The 19,669-nt window shown below is 42.9% G+C and overlaps 1 protein-coding gene across 2 annotated transcripts; it reads left to right on the top strand.

Moving 5' to 3' along the window:
• Positions 1-405: 405 nt before the first annotated feature.
• Positions 406-13,071, top strand: LOC311102840 (thioredoxin-related transmembrane protein 1-like). 2 transcript variants are annotated; one of them, XR_014610048.1, is made up of 9 exons: positions 406-629; positions 1,151-1,266; positions 1,694-1,739; positions 2,234-2,362; positions 5,286-5,331; positions 7,855-7,956; positions 8,322-8,388; positions 9,276-10,887; positions 12,348-13,071. XR_014610048.1 is itself a non-coding variant. In XM_084144283.1 (8 exons), exons 1-8 carry the CDS (start codon positions 427-429, stop codon positions 9,485-9,487), a joined length of 921 nt encoding a protein of 306 aa, XP_084000409.1. In that variant the 5' UTR covers positions 406-426; the 3' UTR covers positions 9,488-11,479. The 2 variants fall into 2 exon arrangements, 1 of the variants encoding a protein (XP_084000409.1); XM_084144283.1 differs by lacking the exon at positions 12,348-13,071 and having other exon boundaries at positions 9,276-11,479.
• The last annotated feature ends 6,598 nt before the right edge of the window (positions 13,072-19,669 follow it).

Genomic DNA, 19,669 nt, shown 5'->3' with positions numbered 1-19,669 from the left:
ATAGAGCCTATTGATATGAATTGCACAAGAATTCTACATTTATGGATTTTTAATGCATTGTTTTCTCTTTATTCAACCCGCACGCACACACTTTATGGGCAACAGTGTCACTTTCTGGTGGTAAACATAAAGCAGAAATGGTTTATTTTAAGACGTTGCAAAACGTTGCGGTCTTGAATGTAACATTTCATTTGCGTGCCAAAAGCGGCAAGGAACAATGTAACAAACACATATTTTGCATTGCTAAATTGCTAAACTAGAAAATAAAATACCACCCATTGTGTGTTTTTCTGTGACATTAGAGAGGTGTCAATGTGAGCAGTATATTTTACAGTTGTTTAGAAAACTGCTGAGGGGCGGTTTCTGACCAGACGTAGCTAGGACTAGGTAAACGGAAGTAGAGACGGTGGACGAGTTGACCTAAACATGGCGCCTTTGCTGGATCACAAAATTGGCGACGCTATGTTATCTTCTTTACCTTGGCGATCAAAATCTAATCTCTTAACATGTTCACTCCTTTTGCTTATTTACCTGACGGCGCAGCCAACCTTGGCCAAACCGAGCAGCCTCAAAGAGATCACTGACGGAAACTGGGAAGACATCTTGGCAGGGGAATGGATGATTGAATTGTAAGTCCAGCTAGTTAGCTAGCAAGCATGCTAAACTAGCTGCTTAGTTTGTCTGGCTAGACATACAGCTACGTTGCTTTGCAATAGGTCGTTTTCTAGTCTTGACTCGGCACTTGTTGATTGCCACACCGAGAGGGCACACCTAGCTAGCTAGTTCCGATCTTACATAGCCAGTCAGCTTGCTAACGCCAGCTAGCTAACGTTAAAAAAAATTCATAGGCTTGCAGCTAACAATCTAAAGTCCATGCTTTCAGATTAATGTCAAATGATGTGACAGACGATGGTGGAGTTGGAAAGCTAGAGCTAGGCTGCTGGACTACTGAGTGTTGTTGTTAGGTAGCTAGTTGTATGGTGAAGTTAAGACATGTTGACCTGTCATTCATAACATGTTTTTGACAACTGCTGCCATTGAATCTTGGGGGTAGTTGTGTCAAATATTTTTGTTGTTGAAAAACGGTATCTAACGTTAGTTAATGTTATTGTCATGCCAATGTTTGGCCCCACCTCACTCGTCCCGGCAGTTTTGCCCCGTGGTGTCCGGCGTGCCAACAGCTCCAGCCCGAGTGGAATGAGTTTGCCAACTGGGGTGAGGACATGGGCGTCAACATAGCGAAGGTGGACGTTACTGAACAGCCTGGTACGTTATGTATATCATCTCCCTGCCTTCCTGACTGCCTGTCAATAATTTCCCTTCTCACTTTTCACAAAGTTCTGGAGAGAAGTTTCCCCTAGGTACAGATGATCCTAGCTTTCCCAATCCTAACCTTTAGTGGGTAAAATGCTAAACTGATCCAAGATCACTGTCTCTAGGGCCAACTGCACCCGACTGCTTTCAGGGGAATGAGGAGGGGAGAGGTCCACTATGTTTTGTAGTGTAGACAATGCATGTGATCTGATCCAGCTATAGTCCACTATTACCATTGATATAATTTGTTAGGTCTATCTCATGTTTTTTGTAGACCCTTTGTAATATCAGTCAAGAACAAGATGAAGTTGGTCTCATTCAGAGAGATATTTACTAACATTCTGCTCTCTCCTCCCCCATCCCCCACCCACACCTTTAGGTTTGAGCGGGCGATTCGTCATCACTTCACTTCCTACAATCTACCAGTAAGTTCTCTCTCTGGTGCCTCAAACTATGTCTCACATCCTGTTCCTCTCACAGTCGCAGGCCAACAAACCTCAACCACCACCCATCCTATTTAGACTACAGACTCAATCTGTCTCATCGGGAAATGTGATAATCTAACCACCACATTTTAGCCAATAACCTCACTGGAATGTGAGATGCTGTTATATACTTTAGCTTCAGACTTTGTCTGGAAGAGGAAATGTTTTTGAGTCTTTCTAACATGCCCTTTTGTTGTTGCTACTGTTATGATTCTAGACCCAGTTTAGACACTAGCCTTATATGTTGCTATAAAATGTATATCAATGGTAAAAAAAACTGTAAATATATGACCCTACTATAGCTTAGTGGCGCTAAGGGCAAATAAAACAGACTGTTTCTTTGTGGTTAATGCCACAATATTGGCTTCTTAATTTGGCTTTAATTGTGATAGATGTCTATGATAACACCTTACGTGCGTGTGTGTGTGAATCAGCTGTAAGGATGGTGTATTCCGGAGGTACCAGGGGGCTCGCACCAAAGATGACTTCCTAAGCTTTATTGATGAGAAGAAGTGGCAGGGCATTGAGCCCGTGTCTTCCTGGTTCGGACCATCTTCCTTCATGTGAGTGGATTGATGATTGATTAATTGATTGATGTGAGTCTCTCATTACTGGGCCTTACTGTGTGAAACTGGAAGGGGGGAAATACTGTAATGCATGAAAAGGTCCTTTGGAGGAAGGACGTTTGGTACATATTTTACATTTTTGTCTAAAAGGATTGTTGAGAAATAAATAATTGGTTGGGATATTTGTGACGTTTTTGACCTTAGCCAGGCCTCCTTTAAGACTATAACAGGGATGGTCAACTTTAATGGTGTTGGGGCCACAAAAAACTAGGGACCGCAGTGGCTCATGGGTCTGCGTACCCACATTCATGCCCACACATGCAGTCAGAGCCGGTCCCGCCCCCTACATTTTGCCATGGGGTGGAGAGAAATGTCTGCAGTTTTTTAAATGATATCTGGGTGAGAGTGACTAACAAAATCAATGGGGGTGCCCCGGTCAGTAATTCAACCATGATTAATATAAGTTTAGATAGCTGGCCGCTAGACTAACTTCTTTTTTTTTTTGTGAACCAATTGACATTTTAGTCATTTAGCAGACGCTCTTATCCAGAGCGACTTACGATTAGTGAGTGCATACATTTTTCATACTGGCCCCCCAAAATTTATTTTTGCTGACATAGGCTATCAAGAGCAAAACTGCTGATGCACAACCATATTTTGAAATGGCCCCTTGTGTATTCTACTATTCTAACTCGCAACAGTAAGTTGAGACCCCGACTGAGTTCTTAAAAATGAGAGATGGAGTGAGTACATTGTTACGTCATGCCAATAAAGCAAATTTAATTGAGAGAGAGTTTTTATTTGATGCGCGGCCTTACAAAAGGGGGCCTGTGGGTCACCAGTTACCCGTCCCTGCTTTATAACATGTAGTGACTGAGTCTGAATTACATTTGACATTTTAGTCATTTAGCAGACGCTCTTATCCAGAGCGACTTACAGTTAGTGAGTGCATACATTTTCATACGGGCCCCCCGTGGGAAACGAACCCACAACCCTGGCGTTGCAAGCGCCATGCTCTACCAACTGAGCTACAGGGGACTATAGGAATGTAGCCAGTATGTTTTATGTAAGTAGATGACAGTGAATAAATAGCTGCAGTTCATTTCCATGTATAGTCGTCTCTAAAACCACAACCAATTATTACACATGACCACGCACAATCTTCTTATCACTTCCGCACGCACACTACACTTCAGAACAACAGGACATATCAAACACTACACTTCAGAACAACAGGACATATCAAACACTACACTTCAGAACAACAGGACATATCAAACACTACACTTCAGAACAACAGGACATATCAAACACTACACTTCAGAACAACAGGACATATCAAACACTACACTTCAGAACAACAGGACATATCAAACACTACACTTCAGAACAACAGGACATATCAAACACTACACTTCAGAACAACAGGACATATCAAACACTACACTTCAGAACAACAGGACATATTAAACACTACACTTCAGAACAACAGGACATATTAAACACTACACTTCAGAACAACAGGACATATTAAACACTACACTTCAGAACAACAGGACATATCAAACACTACACTTCAGAACAACAGGACATATCAAACACTACACTTCAGAACAACAGGACATATCAAACACTACACTTCAGAACAACAGGACATATCAAACACTACACTTCAGAACAACAGGACATATCAAACACTACACTTCAGAACAACAGGACATATCAAACACTACACTTCAGAACAACAGGACATATTAAACACTACACTTCAGAACAACAGGACATATTAAACACTACACTTCAGAACAACAGGACATATTAAACACTACACTTCAGAACAACAGGACATATCAAACACTACACTTCAGAACAACAGGACATATTAAACACTACACTTCAGAACAACAGGACATATCAAACACTACACTTCAGAACAACAGGACATATCAAACACTACACTTCAGAACAACAGGACATATCAAACACTACACTTCAGAACAACAGGACATATCATCCTCTTCTGGTAGTTACTCAGCCTCTTAGTTTTGTGTTTAGACATCCAACCAACACACCCAAGAATACAACAGGTGTAGTAGACCTTACCGTGAAATGCTTACTACAAGCCCTTAACCAACAATGCAGTTAAGAAAATATTTACTAAATAAAGAAAAGTAAAAAAAAATAAGTAACACAATAAAATAACAATAATGAGGCTATATACAGGGGGTACCGGTACCGTGTCAATGTGCTGGGGTACAGGTTAGTCAAGGTAATTTGTACATGTAGGTAGGGGTAAAGTGACTATGCATAGATAATAAACAGCGAGTTGCAGCAGTGTAAAAACAAAGGAGGGGGGGGGGGGGGGGGTGTCAATGCAATAGTCCGGGTGGCCATTTTATTAATGGTTCAGCAGTCTTATGGCTTGGGGGTAGAAGCTGTTAAGGAGCCTTTTGGACCTAGACTTGGCGGTCCGGTACCGTTTGCTGTGTGGTAGCAGAGAGAACAGTCTATGACTCGGGTGACTGGAGACTTTGACAATTTTTTTGGGCCTTCCTCTGACACCGCCTAGTATATAGGTCCTGGATGGCAGGAAGCTTGGCCCCAGTGATGTACTGGGTCGTACGCACTACCCTCTGTAGCGCCTTACGGTCGGATGCCGAGCAGTTGCCATACCAGGCGGTGATGCAACCGGTCAGGATGCTCTCGATGGTGCAGCTGTATAACTTTTTGAGGATCTGGGGACCCATGCCAAATATTTTCAGTCTCCTGAGGGGGAAAAGGTGTTGTCGTGCCCTCTTCACAACTTTCTTGGTGTGTTTGGACCATGATAGTTTGACACTTTAACCAGGTTAACTGGTAATTCTTAGATTATCTCATTAAAATGTCTAAAAAAGTATTTCTCCCTTTTCTCCCCCTGAAGGATGAACACAATGTCCGCTCTCTTCAAGCTGTCAATGTTCATTAGGGTGAGTGCTGCTTTTGCCTTCTCTCTGTGAGCTGTCAGACCCCGGTTCACACCACACCAACATTATGGATGCATCCCAAATGGCACCCTATTCCCTATGTAGTGCACTACTTTTGACCAGGGCCCGATTTCCCGTTTGCAATGGAATTTTAGGCTTACAGAGTGTTTTAACTATGCATATTTCCTACAACGCCAAAGATGTAACATGTTTCCCAAAACACCACGCAGAGAGAACGTTCGATAAGTGTGTCGTTGAGTCGTGTCGATACTGATAGGATGGAAAGTAAGCAGTGCTGCTCTCAGATCAGCTTTCTCCATTCAAATCTCACCTTAACCTTTGCCCTCAGAACAGCCTCAATTCGTCGGGGCATGGAATCTACAAGGTGTCAAGCGTTCCACAGGGATGCTGGCCCATGTTGACTCCAATGCTTCCCACAGTTGTGTCAAGTTGGCTGGATGTCCTTTGTGTGGGTGGACCATTCTTTATTCACATGGGAAACTGTTGCGTGTGAAAAACCCAGCAGCGTTGCAGTTCTTGACAAACCGGTGCGCCTGGCACCTACTACCATACCCCGTTCAAGGCAATTCAATATTTTGTCTTGCCCATTCACCCTCTGAATGGCACACATACAGTCGTGGTCAAACATTTTGAGAATGACACAAGTATTGGTCTTCACAAAGTTTGCTGCTTCAGTGTTTTTAGATATTTTTGTCAGATGTTACTATGGTATACTGAAGTATAAATGCAAGCATTCCATAAGTGTCAAAGGCTTTTATTGACAATTACATTAAGTTTATGCAAAGAGTCAGTGTTGACCCTTCTTTTTCAAGACCTTGGCAATCAACCCTGGCATGCTGTCAATTAACTTCTGGGCCACATCCTGACTGATGGCAGCCCATTCTTGCATAATCAATGCTTGGAGTTTGTCAGAATTTGTGGGTTTTTGTTTGTCCACCCACCTCTTGAGGATTGACCACAAGTTCTCAATGGGATTAAGGTCTGGGGAGTTTCCTGGCCATGGACCCAAAAGGTCGATGTTTTGTTCCCAGAGCCACTTAGTTATCACTTTTGCCTTATGGCAAGGTGCTCCATCATGCTGGAAAAGGCATTGTTCGTCACCAAACTGTTCTTGGATGGTTGGGAGAAGTTGCTCTCTGAGGATGTGTTGGTACCATTCTTTATTCATGGCTGTGTTCTTAGGAAAAATTGTGAGTGAGTCCACTCCCTTGGCTGAGAAGCAACCCCACACATGAATGGTCTCAGGATGCTTTACTGTTGGCATGACACAGGACTGATGGTAGCGCTCACCTTGTCTTCTCCGGACAAGGAGTTTTCCGGATGCCCCAAACAATCGGAAAGGGGATTCATTAGAGAAAATTACTTTACCCCAGTCCTCAGCAGTCCAATCCCTGTACCTTTTGCAGAATATCAGTCTGTCCCTGATGTTTTTCCTGGAGAGAAGTGGCTTCCTCGCTGCCCTTCTTGACACCAGGCCATCCTCCAAAAGTATTCGCCTCACTGTGCGTGCAGATGCACTCACACCTGCCTGCTGCCAGTCCTGAGCAAGGTCTGCACTGGTGGTGCCCCAATCCCGCAGCTGAATCAACTTTAGGAGACGGTCCTGGCGCTTGCTGGACTTTCTTGAGCGCCTTGAAGCCTTCTTCACAACAATTGAACCTCTCTCCTTGAAGTTCTTGATGATCCGATAAATGGTTGATTTGGGTGCAATCTTACTAGCAGCAATATCCTTGCCTGTGAAGCCCTTTATGTGCACAGCAATGATGACGGCACATGTTTCCATGCAGGTGACCATGGTTAACAGAGGAAGAACAATGATTTCAAGCACCACCCTCCTTTTAAAGCTTCCAGTCTGTTATTCTAACTCAATCAGCATGACAGAGTGATCTCCAGCCTTGTCCTCGTCAACACTCTCACCTGTGTTAACGAGAGAATCACTGACATGATGTCAGCTGGTCCTTTTGTGGCAGGGCTGAAATGCAGTGGAAATGTTTTTTGGGGATTAAGTTCATTTTCATGGCAAAGAGGGACTTTGCAATTAATTGCAATTCATCTGATCATTCTTCATAACATTCTGGAGTATATGCAAATTGCCATCATAAAAACTGAAGCAGCAGACTTTGTGAAAATTAATATTTGTGTCATTCTCAACTTTTGACAACGACTGTACACAATCCAAGTCTCAATTGTCTCAGGGCTTAACAATCCTCCTTTAACCTGTCTCCTCCCCTTCATCTACACTGATTAAAGTGGATTTGACAGGTGACATTAGTAAGGGATCATAGTTTTCACCTGGATTCACCTGGCCAGTCTATGTCATGGAAAAAACAGGTGTCCTTAATGTTTTGTACACTCAGTGTATGTGGCCTATATTATAGGTACAATATTTATCTTTTAATGCAGTCATCTCGGTTTTTCAGTTTTATCCTTCGCTTGTTTGTAACAATTGCAAAGACATTGGCAATTTGAAACTGACAGTTGACTTCTTGTCTTCTCTCCCTGCAGCGTTGCCATAACTACCTGATAGAGCAGCTGGGGATTCCAGTGTGGGGCTCGTATGTCATCTTTGGACTGGCCACTCTCTTCTCCGGCCTAGTCCTGGGACTGGTACGTTAGTCATACTCCTTGATATTTGATCCCTATGTGATGTCTTTGTTTGATTTTAAATGCGCTAGGATTTGATTTCTTGCACTTTTTGATTTTAATGTACTTTTAATGTAATGTGTCCTGAAAGGTGTCTGGTCATATAAAAAGTATTGTTATTATTTAGTATTATGTGCCCTCAGATTGTGGGTCACCGAGACACATGTAAACAATGGAGTAAATGCATCCCATTTATATTTTGTAGAAAAATGACTGGCTGTGGAAGTTATTGGAGGCAAAGAATGTGAGCGATATCAATATCTTACAGTAACATCAACTCTGCTCTCCTCACCAACCTAACCAGCTTCTCTTGTGCCTTCTCTTCCCAGATACTGGTGTTCATTGCAGATTTTGTATTCCCATCACGGCGATTTAACTCCCCAAACTACTACCAGAGTGAGTATGAGATGGCAGAGAATCCATGTCCATGCAAATGGAACTTTGTGAAATGTACAGCCCTGTGTTATGTGCTGACATTAAACAACTAAGCTGAACTCTTGGAGAGGGTATAGCAGTAGCAGAATACGGTCATCTTTTAGCTTTTGTCTTTAAAGAGAACAGACATTCGTCTTTTTTGTATTCTTCCTAAGTTGTGTACCAGTGTACAGAGCAGTGGCATGGATAGTGCAGGATGTAGTATAATGTCTTTGTTTTTGTCCTGTCCTGTTATCCATATAGTCTCTATTGACCTGTCCTGTTATCCATATAGTCTTTATTGACCTGTTATTCATATAGTCTTTATTGTCCTGTACTGTTATTCATATAGTCTTTATTGTCCTGTTATCCATATAGTCTTTATTGTCCTGTTATCCATATAGTCTTTATTGTCCTGTTATCCATATAGTCTTTATTGTCCTGTTATCCATATAGTCTTTATTGTCCTGTTATCCATATAGTCTTTATTGTCCTGTTATCCATATAGTCTTTATTGTCCTGTTATCCATATAGTCTTTATTGTCCTGTTATCCATATAGTCTTTATTGTCCTGTTATCCATATAGTCTTTATTGTCCTGTTATCCATATAGTCTTTATTGTCCTGTTATTCATATAGTCTTTATTGTCCTGTTATTCATATAGTCTTTATTGTCCTGTTATTCATATAGTCTTTATTGTCCTGTTATTCATATAGTCTTTATTGTCCTGTTATTCATATAGTCTTTATTGTCCTGTTATTCATATAGTCTTTATTGTCCTGTTATTCATATAGTCTTTATTGTCCTGTTATTCATATAGTCTCTATTGTCCTGTTATTCATATAGTGTTTGTTATTGTCCCATTCCAGAGAAACAGACGATGGAACAAGCCAGGCTGATTCAGCAGCTGGAGGAAGAGCAGGAGGCGGATGGAGAAGAGGATGATGATGAGGACGATGAAGATGGAGAACAGGACAATGTCTGGAGGAGGAGGACAGCGTCTCCCAAGGGGAGTCCAGAGGAGGTGCTGCGAAAGAGAGTGGTGGGCATCCGTGAGGACCAGGATGAGGAGGACTCCTAGAGGCCTGGAGGGGAACTGAAGATGCCCCTTTACACAGCGAGGAAGGGGAGGGGTCCTGGTTTGTATAAAGTACTCCTACTACTCTGAGGTGCTTTATGAATATGGGACCTGGTCCTGAGCAGCAGTAGAATTTACAGCAGACAGCTTACAGAGCCCTAGCAACGCGCGCTGGCAAGGCCCCGGCGACGCCTTGCTTCCTGTCTTCTCCCTCTGCTTCACAGGAAGTGCCCCCGAGTTCTGACCGCTCTGCTCTCACCACCAGCACCCTCTCCTGGATTGGAGGTGCTACCGCTATTGTACACTCCCAACACCATTATCATGTTCATTAGGTATCAGGAGGAAGGAAACCGACTGGAGCAGGAAGGGTTTATCCACATCCAATACAGAATGCTCCTTTTTCCTCTTCCGTTGTAATGTTTTCCATCTTGTTCCCTGATGAACACAAACCTGTTCATCCTTTTTCTTTTGAAACGGATCAATTGGGTTTCAAGGAAGATTCCACCCCAAAATCTTCTGCCATTTGTTTTATTAGTGCATCGTTGACATAGTCCCAAAATATATTTCACTTTCAAACTACAGAAATCCTCCCCGTATGATGCATTTTGCCTCATATGATGCTGCGTCTTGCATCATACGGGGATGATTTCTGTATTTTGAAAGTTGCATATCTTGAAAACTTGATTGCTGACAAGCAAAACATTTAGGGACTATGTCAACAATGGACTAATAAATCAAATGCCAACATTTCGTTTTTGGGTGGAGTTTTCCTGAAGGTGTGGAGTGCAGTAGAACAGGATGTTTTTACCACTGTGTTTTATGCTTTTTGTTTTTGTTTTTATTGTATTCTACATTAATCCCTATTTAACAAATTATATACAGCTTTTGAGCGTCCTTTCATTGTACACTGAGTGTCCAAACATTAGGAACACCTTCCTAATATTGAGTTGCACCCCATTTTGCCCTCAGAACAGCCTCAATTCGTCAGGGCATGGACTCTACAAGGTGTGAGCATTCCACAGGGATGCCGGCCCATGTTGACTCCAATGCTGGATGTCCTTTGGGTGGTGGACCATTCTTGATACACACAGGAAACTGTTGAGCGTGAAAAACCCAGCAGCGTTTCAGTTCTTGACACACTCAAACCGGTGTACCATACCCCGTTCAAAGGCACTTATTTTGTCTTGCCCATTCACCCTCTGATTGGCACACATACACAATCCATGTCTCAATTGTCTCAAGGCTTGAAAATCCTTCTTTAACCTGTCTCCTCCCCTTCATCTACACTGATTTGAAGTGGATTTAACAGGTGACATTAATAAGGGATCATAGCTTTCATTTTTATTCACCTGGTCAGTCTGTCATGGAAAGAGCAGGTGTTCTTAATGTTTTGTACACTCAGTGTATATCTTCCATCTAATATATACTTCTCCTTTTCCCCCCTTTTTTTAACTTCAGAAAATCTATCATTTATTTTCATCTAAGTCTTCCTTGATAGACCTTGCATCCACCCACCATGGAACTTCATAATGCTTTAGGTGAGCACAGTGCCGTTTGCATGCTTTTATACAGGCAACTATGATCAAATCTCTTTGGGGCAGGGACCCTTGATATGTTTCCATTTGGTCAGAAATCAGACCCAGATGTTGAGTTGTGCAGTAGTTGGTTTCATCTCTGGTGGAAGGGAACTGCTATTTGCTGCCTGCCTAGTTTTGATGAAGTCTCACTCCACTGTATAAAGGATTGTGGTGCTAACTAATCCTCCCTGGTTGTGAATGTTCAGTATGGATCATTAAGGATTGAACTGTTTGGAATTGTGAACACGCCCCTGTTTGACCTGACAGGGCTGCAAAGGGCGCGTTCACAACCCCAACATGTTACAAAGAAATTGTGCTGTAAAATGTAAATAACCTTGTTTTGTTGATCTCCACTGTAAAGGTAATATCCACCCCTTTGTAAAGCTGGCAGTGGAATGTATTTGAGACTTGTATCTTGTGTTGTGTTCATCTTTGTGTGATGTTCTTCCATTTTTTAATCGGAAACAGTTTATTATTATTATTATTGATTAGTAATGTGCTGTCATGTCAGTCAGCCGTTAGACACAATGCATGCCGTCGTTACAACTACAATTATTAAGGGGGTTCTTCAATATCCTGGTCTCAAATGGCACCCTATCCCCTATATAGTTCACTGCTTTTGACCAAGACTCATATAGCTATGGTCAGAAGTAGTGCAGTATAAAGGGGATAAGGTGCCATTTTGGACGTACTGTGTGACACGTGTCGTGAGAGGTGACGTTATTTTAACCATACTTCTGCTCCGGGTTGTCAGTCTTCTGCTTTACTCCGTAGTGGAATTACAGAGTGGGGGAAGGGGGTGGAGAGAGAGGGATGGGGGGGGGGGGGTCGAGAGTGATACTGCTTTTTGAAGTTTAACTGACATTACCTGGATGCTGATAAAGCCTAGTCCTGAATTTTAAAAGCTATTTCAATGTACATTCTCCAGGACTACGCTTAATTGGTGTCCAGGAAACTGGCCCTAAGAGTTTGAACTAGAGTGGTTTGAAAAGAGGGTAAGGTAAACCTCAGGGCAGTCGATGCAGATGGTCAAAGCCAGGGTCCGTATTCATAAAGCGTGCGGATCAAGGATCAGTTTTGCCTTTTTAATCATATGAATAAGATGGGAACTGATCCTAGATCATATGAATAAGATGGGAACTGATCCTAGATCATATGAATAAGATGGGAACTGATCCTAGATCATATGAATAAGATGGGAACTGATCCTAGATCATATGAATAAGATGGGAACTGATCCTAGATCATCCCTCCTATTCTGAGACGCTTTATGAATACGGACCCAGGTTTTTTTAGTTTGGTCTTGTCCTTTTCAGAAGAACGATAAACAAGAATGACTTTGTGACTGTACTGTGCATCATTCATCAAATTGAGTTTTGAGTTGGACCTATAGTTTTATATTTTCCGATTGGGCAGTAGAAGTGGCATTGTAACCGAGACGAGTATTTCATTGTCTGTAAGAACTGGCCGACACTCACACAAAGCAAAAACCTGTTTATGTTTTCCAGCTTCGTAGAACAGACAGGTTTAGGCCTATGACCTGTGTTGTACTTTCACTTTTCTAGCAATGACTAATCTTTTACATGCTGTTATTTCTTTCCTACAAGCTATTTCCTCATATTGTGACAAGGGTACACCATCAAAATACGCCCAATCAAATCTGAACATTAACATGGATCCATTTGAGACTGGTTTGAAATCTAACTACTAGGTGCCTCCCGAGTGCACAGCGGTCTAAGGCACTGCACCCCGACCGGGAGACCCATGAGGCGGTGCACAATTGGCCCAGCGTGGTCCGTGTTAGGGGAGGGTTTGGCCGTCCGGGATGTCCTTGTCCCATCGCGCTCTAGCGACTCCTTGTGGCGGGCCGGGCGCATGCACGCTGACTTCGGTCGCCAGTTGTACGCCGTTTCCTCCGACACATTGGTGCGGCTGGCTTCCAGGTTAAGCGAGCAGTGTGTCAAGGAGGATATCAATTGGATATCACGAAATTGGGGGAAAAAAAGGGTTAAAAAAAAAAAAGAAATCTAACTATTAGTTGTAGCTTCTAGCCTTCCTCACTTCTCCTTCAGGTGCAGTTAACTCAGATGCTGTGTCCCAAATGGCACCCTATTCCCTATATAGTGCAGGTCAAAAATACTGCACTATATAGGGAATAGGGTGTCATTTGGGACACATTGAGATGTAACGTAGGACACTGAGATGACTATGTTCTTACCTGTGTGAACAAGAGCTCTTTAAATAAAGAATCAACTCATGTTTGAATCGATCTGTACTTGTCACCCTGTGACGGAAATGTCCATTTTATTAGGTGACTCACAATGAGTAATATACTGTGAGGTTTTACAATAACTTCTAGAAATTGCATAGATGAACTCAATCAAATGTATTTTATGAAGCCCTTTTTACATCAGCATTTGTCACAAAGTGCTTTACAGATACCCAGCCTAAAACCCCAAAGAGCAAGCAATGCAGAGGCAGAAGCACAGTGGCTAGGGAAAACTCCCTAGAAAAGGCAGGAACCTAGGAAGAAACCTAGAGAGGAACCAGGCTCCGAGAGGTGGCCAGTTCTCTTCTGGCTGTGCCGGGTGGAGATTATAAGAGTACATGTTAGCCCAGATAATTCTTCAAGATGTTCAAACATTCATAGGGTCAGATAATACTCACAGTGGTTGTAGAGGGTGCAACAGGTCAGCACCTCAGGAGTAAATGTCAGTTGGCTTTTCATAGCCGAGCATTCAGAGGTTGAGAAAGCAGGTGAGAGAGAGAGGGGGTTGAAACCGCAGGTCCGGGACAAGGTCAGGGTTCCATAGCCACAGGCAGCGCAGCAGTACAACCAGGTGGAATGGGGACAGCCAGGAGTCGTCAGGCCAGGTAGTCCTGAGGCATGGTCCTAGGTCTCAGGTCCTCTGGGAGGGAAAGGGAGAGAGAGAGACCACTCTTATGGAGATGTATTTACCCTAGAGTTGTTTAATGACAGACCCCAAGCTTTTAGTTAATTCATTCTTTTCATGACCGGGTTTGAGACCGAGTAGGCCTACAGGACAGCTTAGTGATATAGCAGCTTTGTAATAGTACTAATGTCCAATGGTTGGAGATATTATTTTCCACTGTCTTGAAACAATTAACATAATGCATTTGTACTACCATAGTAGCTATTGTTCCTGCATACTTTTCAGTAATGCCGAAAACCCTACTGTAAATGTTCAGTGCATACTGGTACTTGCTAGGTCAATGTATTAGCAGCTTTAATAAAAATGGGAATTGGAAACAGGAAATTGAAATTCTACCCGTGTTGATTTACTATGTTATTTTTAAAAAATGTTTGGGGGGGGGGGGGGGTTATTAAAACATGTATTCTATTCTACTGAGTCATTTACTTTATGTTCGTATTCTTATCTTTTATTATTTCTTATTGTTGTTGCATTGTCGAGAAGGAACCTGCAAGTAAGCATTTAGTTGGTCGGTGTATGCAATGTGTATCCTGTACATACGACTAATAAAACTTTAAACTTGCTGGGCTCTCTGGGTCTGTCCCAAATGGCACCCTATATAGTGCACTACCCTTAAAAGTAGTACACTATGTAGGGAATAGGGTGCCATTTGGGATGCAGACACTGACTAGAGCTGAGGGATGACTGGAGCTGGGGAGGGTGCAGAGAGAGGACTGGAGCTGGGGAGGGTGCAGAGAGAGGACTGGAGCTGGGGAGGGTGCAGAGAGAGGACTGGAGCTGGGGAGGGTGCAGAGAGAGGACTGGAGCTGGGGAGGGTGCAGAGAGAGGACTGGAGCTGGGGAGGGTGCAGAGAGGAATCTGGGTTTCCTCTTCTTCCTTCACCTATGCACTAGCAGGCTAGCGTCACCTAGGACCTGTGTAAAACCTGTGTAAACCTGAATGACGCACTCAGTGACATGACGTCTCTTGGAGCAAAGTGCTGTACATGCACACTGTTGTATCACATTATTACACACCCTGTATCATCCATACTTTATACACACGTCTCTGTCCATCCTGCTTATTGGCTGTAAGAGGGTGAGTGACTGTTTGAGTGAGTGAGTGAGTGAGTGAGTGAATGAGTGAGTGACTCACTCAAGTCAAACAGGCCTCTCTTCCCCACTACTAACTTAAAGACGTGTGCTGTGCTGTATAGAAGTCAAAATAAAAAAGGACTGGACTTCCAGAGTTCTCCCATGGATGTTGGGGAATACAGTATTCTTTCTAACAAAGATATCTACATGTATTTCAGGATGTTGTGTGTTCCTGTAAATAATCAGAAATCATGTAAACATTACAGCTTCGAAAACATAACTTGTCCAGAATAGGTGCTCTCTTGGTGCACACATGATAACATACACACTATACACACACACGATAACATACACACTATACACACACGCGATAACATACGCACTATACACACACACGATAACATAGATTTTGTGTTGTAGATACAGTGGGGGAAAAAAGTATTTAGTCAGCCACCAATTGTGCATGTTCTCCCACTTAAAAAGATGAGAGAGGCCTGTAATTTTCATCATAGGTACACGTCAACTATGACAGACAAATTGAGAATTTTTTTTCCAGAAAATCACATTGTAGGATTTTTAATGAATTTATTTGCAAATTATGGTGGAAAATAAGTATTTGGTCACCTACAAACAAGCAAGATTTCTGGCTCTCACAGACCTGTAACTTCTTCTTTAAGAGACTCCTCTGTCCTCCACTCGTTACCTGTATTAATGGCACCTGTTTGAACTTGTTATCAGTATAAAAGACACCTGTCCACAACCTCAAACAGTCACACTCCAAACTCCACTATGGCCAAGACCAAAGAGCTGTCAAAGGACACCAGAAACAAAATTGTAGACCTGCACCAGGCTGGGAAGACTGAATCTGCAATAGGTAAGCAGCTTGGTTTGAAGAAATCAACTGTGGGAGCAATTATTAGGAAATGGAAGACATACAAGTCCACTGATAATCTCCCTCGATCTGGGGCTCCACGCAAGATCTCACCCCGTGGGGTCAAAATGATCACAAGAACGGTGAGCAAAAATCCCAGAACCACACGGGGGGACCTAGTGAATGACCTGCAGAGAGCTGGGACCAAAGTAACAAAGCCTACCATCAGTAACACACTACGGCGCCAGGGACTCAAATCCTGCAGTGCCAGATGTGTCCCCCTGCTTAAGCCAGTACATGTCCAGGCCCATCTGAAGTTTGCTAGAGTGCATTTGGATGATCCAGAAGAGGATTGGGAGAATGTCATATGGTCAGATGAAACCAAAATAGAACTTTTTGGTAAAAACTCAACTCGTCGTGTTTGGAGGACAAAGAATGCTGAGTTGCATCCAAAGAACACCATACCTACTGTGAAGCATGGGGGTGGAAACATCATGCTTTGGGGCTGTTTTTCTGCAAAGGGACCAGGACGACTGATCCGTGTAAAGGAAAGAATGAATGGGGCCATGTATCGTGAGATTTTGAGTGAAAACCTCCTTCCATCAGCAAGGGCATTGAAGATGAAACGTGGCTGGGTCTTTCAGCATGACAATGATCCCAAACACAGCGCCCGGGCAACGAAGGAGTGGCTTCGTAAGAAGGATTTCAAGGTCCTGGAGTGGCCTAGCCAGTCTCCAGATCTCAACCCCATAGGAAATCTTTGGAGGGAGTTGAAAGTCTGTGTTGCCCAGCGACAGCCCCAAAACATCACTGCTCTAGAGGAGATCTGCATGGAGGAATGGGCCAAAATACCAGCAACAGTGTGTGAAAACCTTGTGAAGACTTACAGAAAACGTTTGACCTGTGTCATTGCCAACAAAGGGTATATAACAAAGTATTGAGAAACTTTTGTTATTGACCAAATACTTATTTTCCACCATAATTTGCAAATAAATTCATAAAAAATCCTACAATGTGATTTTCTGGAATGTTTTTTCTAATTTTGTCTGTCATAGTTGACGTGTACCTATGATGAAAATTACAGGCCTCTCTCATCTTTTTAAGTGGGAGAACTTGCACAATTGGTGGCTGACTAAATCCTTTTTTCCCCCACTGTATGTGGTAGTAGAGTAGTGGCATGAGGGCACACACTTAATGTGTTGTGAAATCTGTTGTGTAATGTTTTTAATTGTACATACAGTAACTGGCTTCATTTTTCTGGACCCCAGGAAGAGTAGTTGCTGCATTGAACTAATGGGGATACATAATAAATACAAATACAACTTACCCCGGGTATGGGGTAAGTTGAGCCTTGGGACAGGGTGAAATATAGAGACCCCAACTAATGTATAGAACAATCTTACAAATATCTACTTTCATGAAACCTCTAACACATTAAATTCATTTGACTTGGTGAAAATCCGTTTTTTTGGACCTAACTTGCTTACCACTTTTTCCAAGTGGTTTCTTCCTTCACACTCCATGAAATGATGACCTCTTCCTAAATATTTGGTTACATGATACATTTTGTGTATGGTTTCCTAGAAACAAGGGGTGGCTCACCTTACCCCACTCTCCCCTACATAATCTGATTCACAGGAAACGGTCATGCAAAGAAGAAAACACAGTTGCTGAAATAAACAATTAAATTATTAATTAAGTTCATACGTTGTATTCTGAAACAGAGCCCATGTAATGCATCCATCCATTGAGTAGAGTATGGGAAAAGCAGAACCTCTAAATGCTGTGTATTCTTTAATGGTCTGGTGCTCTCACCAATACCACCACTGGGGTGGAAACAGTGACTCGGGTTAGGGCGCTCCCCTCCCATCCCTACCCATGCAGGGGGGTTTCACGGATGTCCTCCTCCCTACCCCTGTAAAGGGAAGTGCTTCCGGAGTAGAATGACAGCTCATCCAGCAACAAGAGGGGCGGGTCCAAATTCACCCACTACCCCTCCCCCTTGGCCTAACCTTCATCCAGCAGCAAGATCATTCTGTACTGTGACACTGTGCTTTCAGGGGGCTTCCATAGAGGGAGGTGGAAAACAATACCCAGAGCCTTAGGCTTCATGAGGTACAGGCCATAGGAGCTATGGTCCCCCATGAAAGCTCTCCTCACTCTCTCCTGCTACACTTACCCTGTTTTAAGGGAGCTGGATGACATCAGTACATAGGGAGTATTTTCTGCCTCTTACGCCTGCCCTGTGTGTGTGCCTGTGTGCGTCTCCGTGCATGTTTGTGTGTGTGTGTGTGTGTGTGTGTGTGCGTGCGCATGTGCGCGAGGTGCAAGGGGTGCAGGAGACAGACAAGGCATCACTTGTTCTGGTAGGTCTGGACTGGTGTTTCCCTTCAGTGGCCAGTGTTTTCGGCTCATGCCTTTTGTATACAGTAAAATGTCTCAGGACCAGGGACGGCTTGTTCAATAGGGCGATATGGGCGACGCACTGCCAAACGGGAAAAGGAAGGGATTTTTTTTCTAATCAATTATAAAAAAAAAAAAAAAAAAAAAAAATTATATATTTTTTTTTATAAATTTATAAAAAATTATATCACGGCAACAGCAGTTATCAGTGTTCACGTCTGATCTGCCAGCCACTAAATGTCAAATCAGGCTAAAGTCGTGCTTCAAATGGCCCCGCCCGTTTTTGGGCGATTTCAGTCAGGTTGAAAATCGCCCAGAAGTCTCTCATAGCCTGTCATGTAAAATCTATTTTTTTCACATTTCAAAGCTTTCAATACATTCTCTATGGGTGTCTGTGTGCATGCACTTACGCGCTTTCGTCATACGTGACGTAACGTTGAACGTAACTAAGACAATGGCGGCTATCAGCGTCTATGTTGCGACCTGCAGTGTGGCGTTATTTTATGTTTTTAATTTGTAGACTTAGTTTACAAACATTCTGCAAACATTCTGCTTTGGACTGATCTTCGGTTTTGGACTGATCTTGTTGATCGTGTACATACCCGCTACGAACGGACTAAATAATGAAAACGCTGCAGGCAGCTGTAATCCCAATACAGCTGGGAGACTTGACTGGATGACAGAGTCCCGGACAGAGAGGTGGAGCCGGTCACCTTCACCCTGGTCAGAGCGGACCGCGATCCTGGTAAGAGAGCGACTCTGTACCCCGACATTGAACTGCTTTCTGTGTCATTGAACCTTACTATTGTTGATAAAACAAGTTTACTGGAGAACGGAGAAAAAGTAGAGACTTTTGGACAAGGTGGATAATTGTATAATATAAGGCAGTTTATTCAGAGGTAAAGATATCTGCAATCGCGTTCACGGACCCGTTCGTCAAACTCTTAGGGAGCTATAAATCAAGCCCCATTACTTACCATATCAGATAAGAGAAATTGCTGCAGCTACATATATTTTACATCCTGGCCCTACATAGTTCACTATTTGCATCACTTACCAAAATATTACATGTGGTCATATATGCTTGGAAAGTGGAGATGCCATAGAACGTCAAAAAAGTAAACATTGCTGGAGACACATTGCCGTTTTGGAGAAGACATCGCGTTTGCTAGCGAAGAGATTTGTTGTGGCAAATGAACTTGGGCTGGGAATTGCCAGGAACCTCACGATAAGATATATGCATCAGCATTGCGAGTCTCATGATTCTATACGTATTGCGATTCAATACTGTGATTTTATTGCGCACC

Source organism: Coregonus lavaretus (genome assembly GCF_964263955.1).
Source record: "Coregonus lavaretus genome assembly, chromosome: 27".
NCBI classification, from domain to species: Eukaryota; Metazoa; Chordata; class Actinopteri; order Salmoniformes; family Salmonidae; genus Coregonus; species Coregonus lavaretus.
Note: the sequence above shows the minus strand (reverse complement) of the source record. Positions and strands in the feature narration are given on the sequence as shown.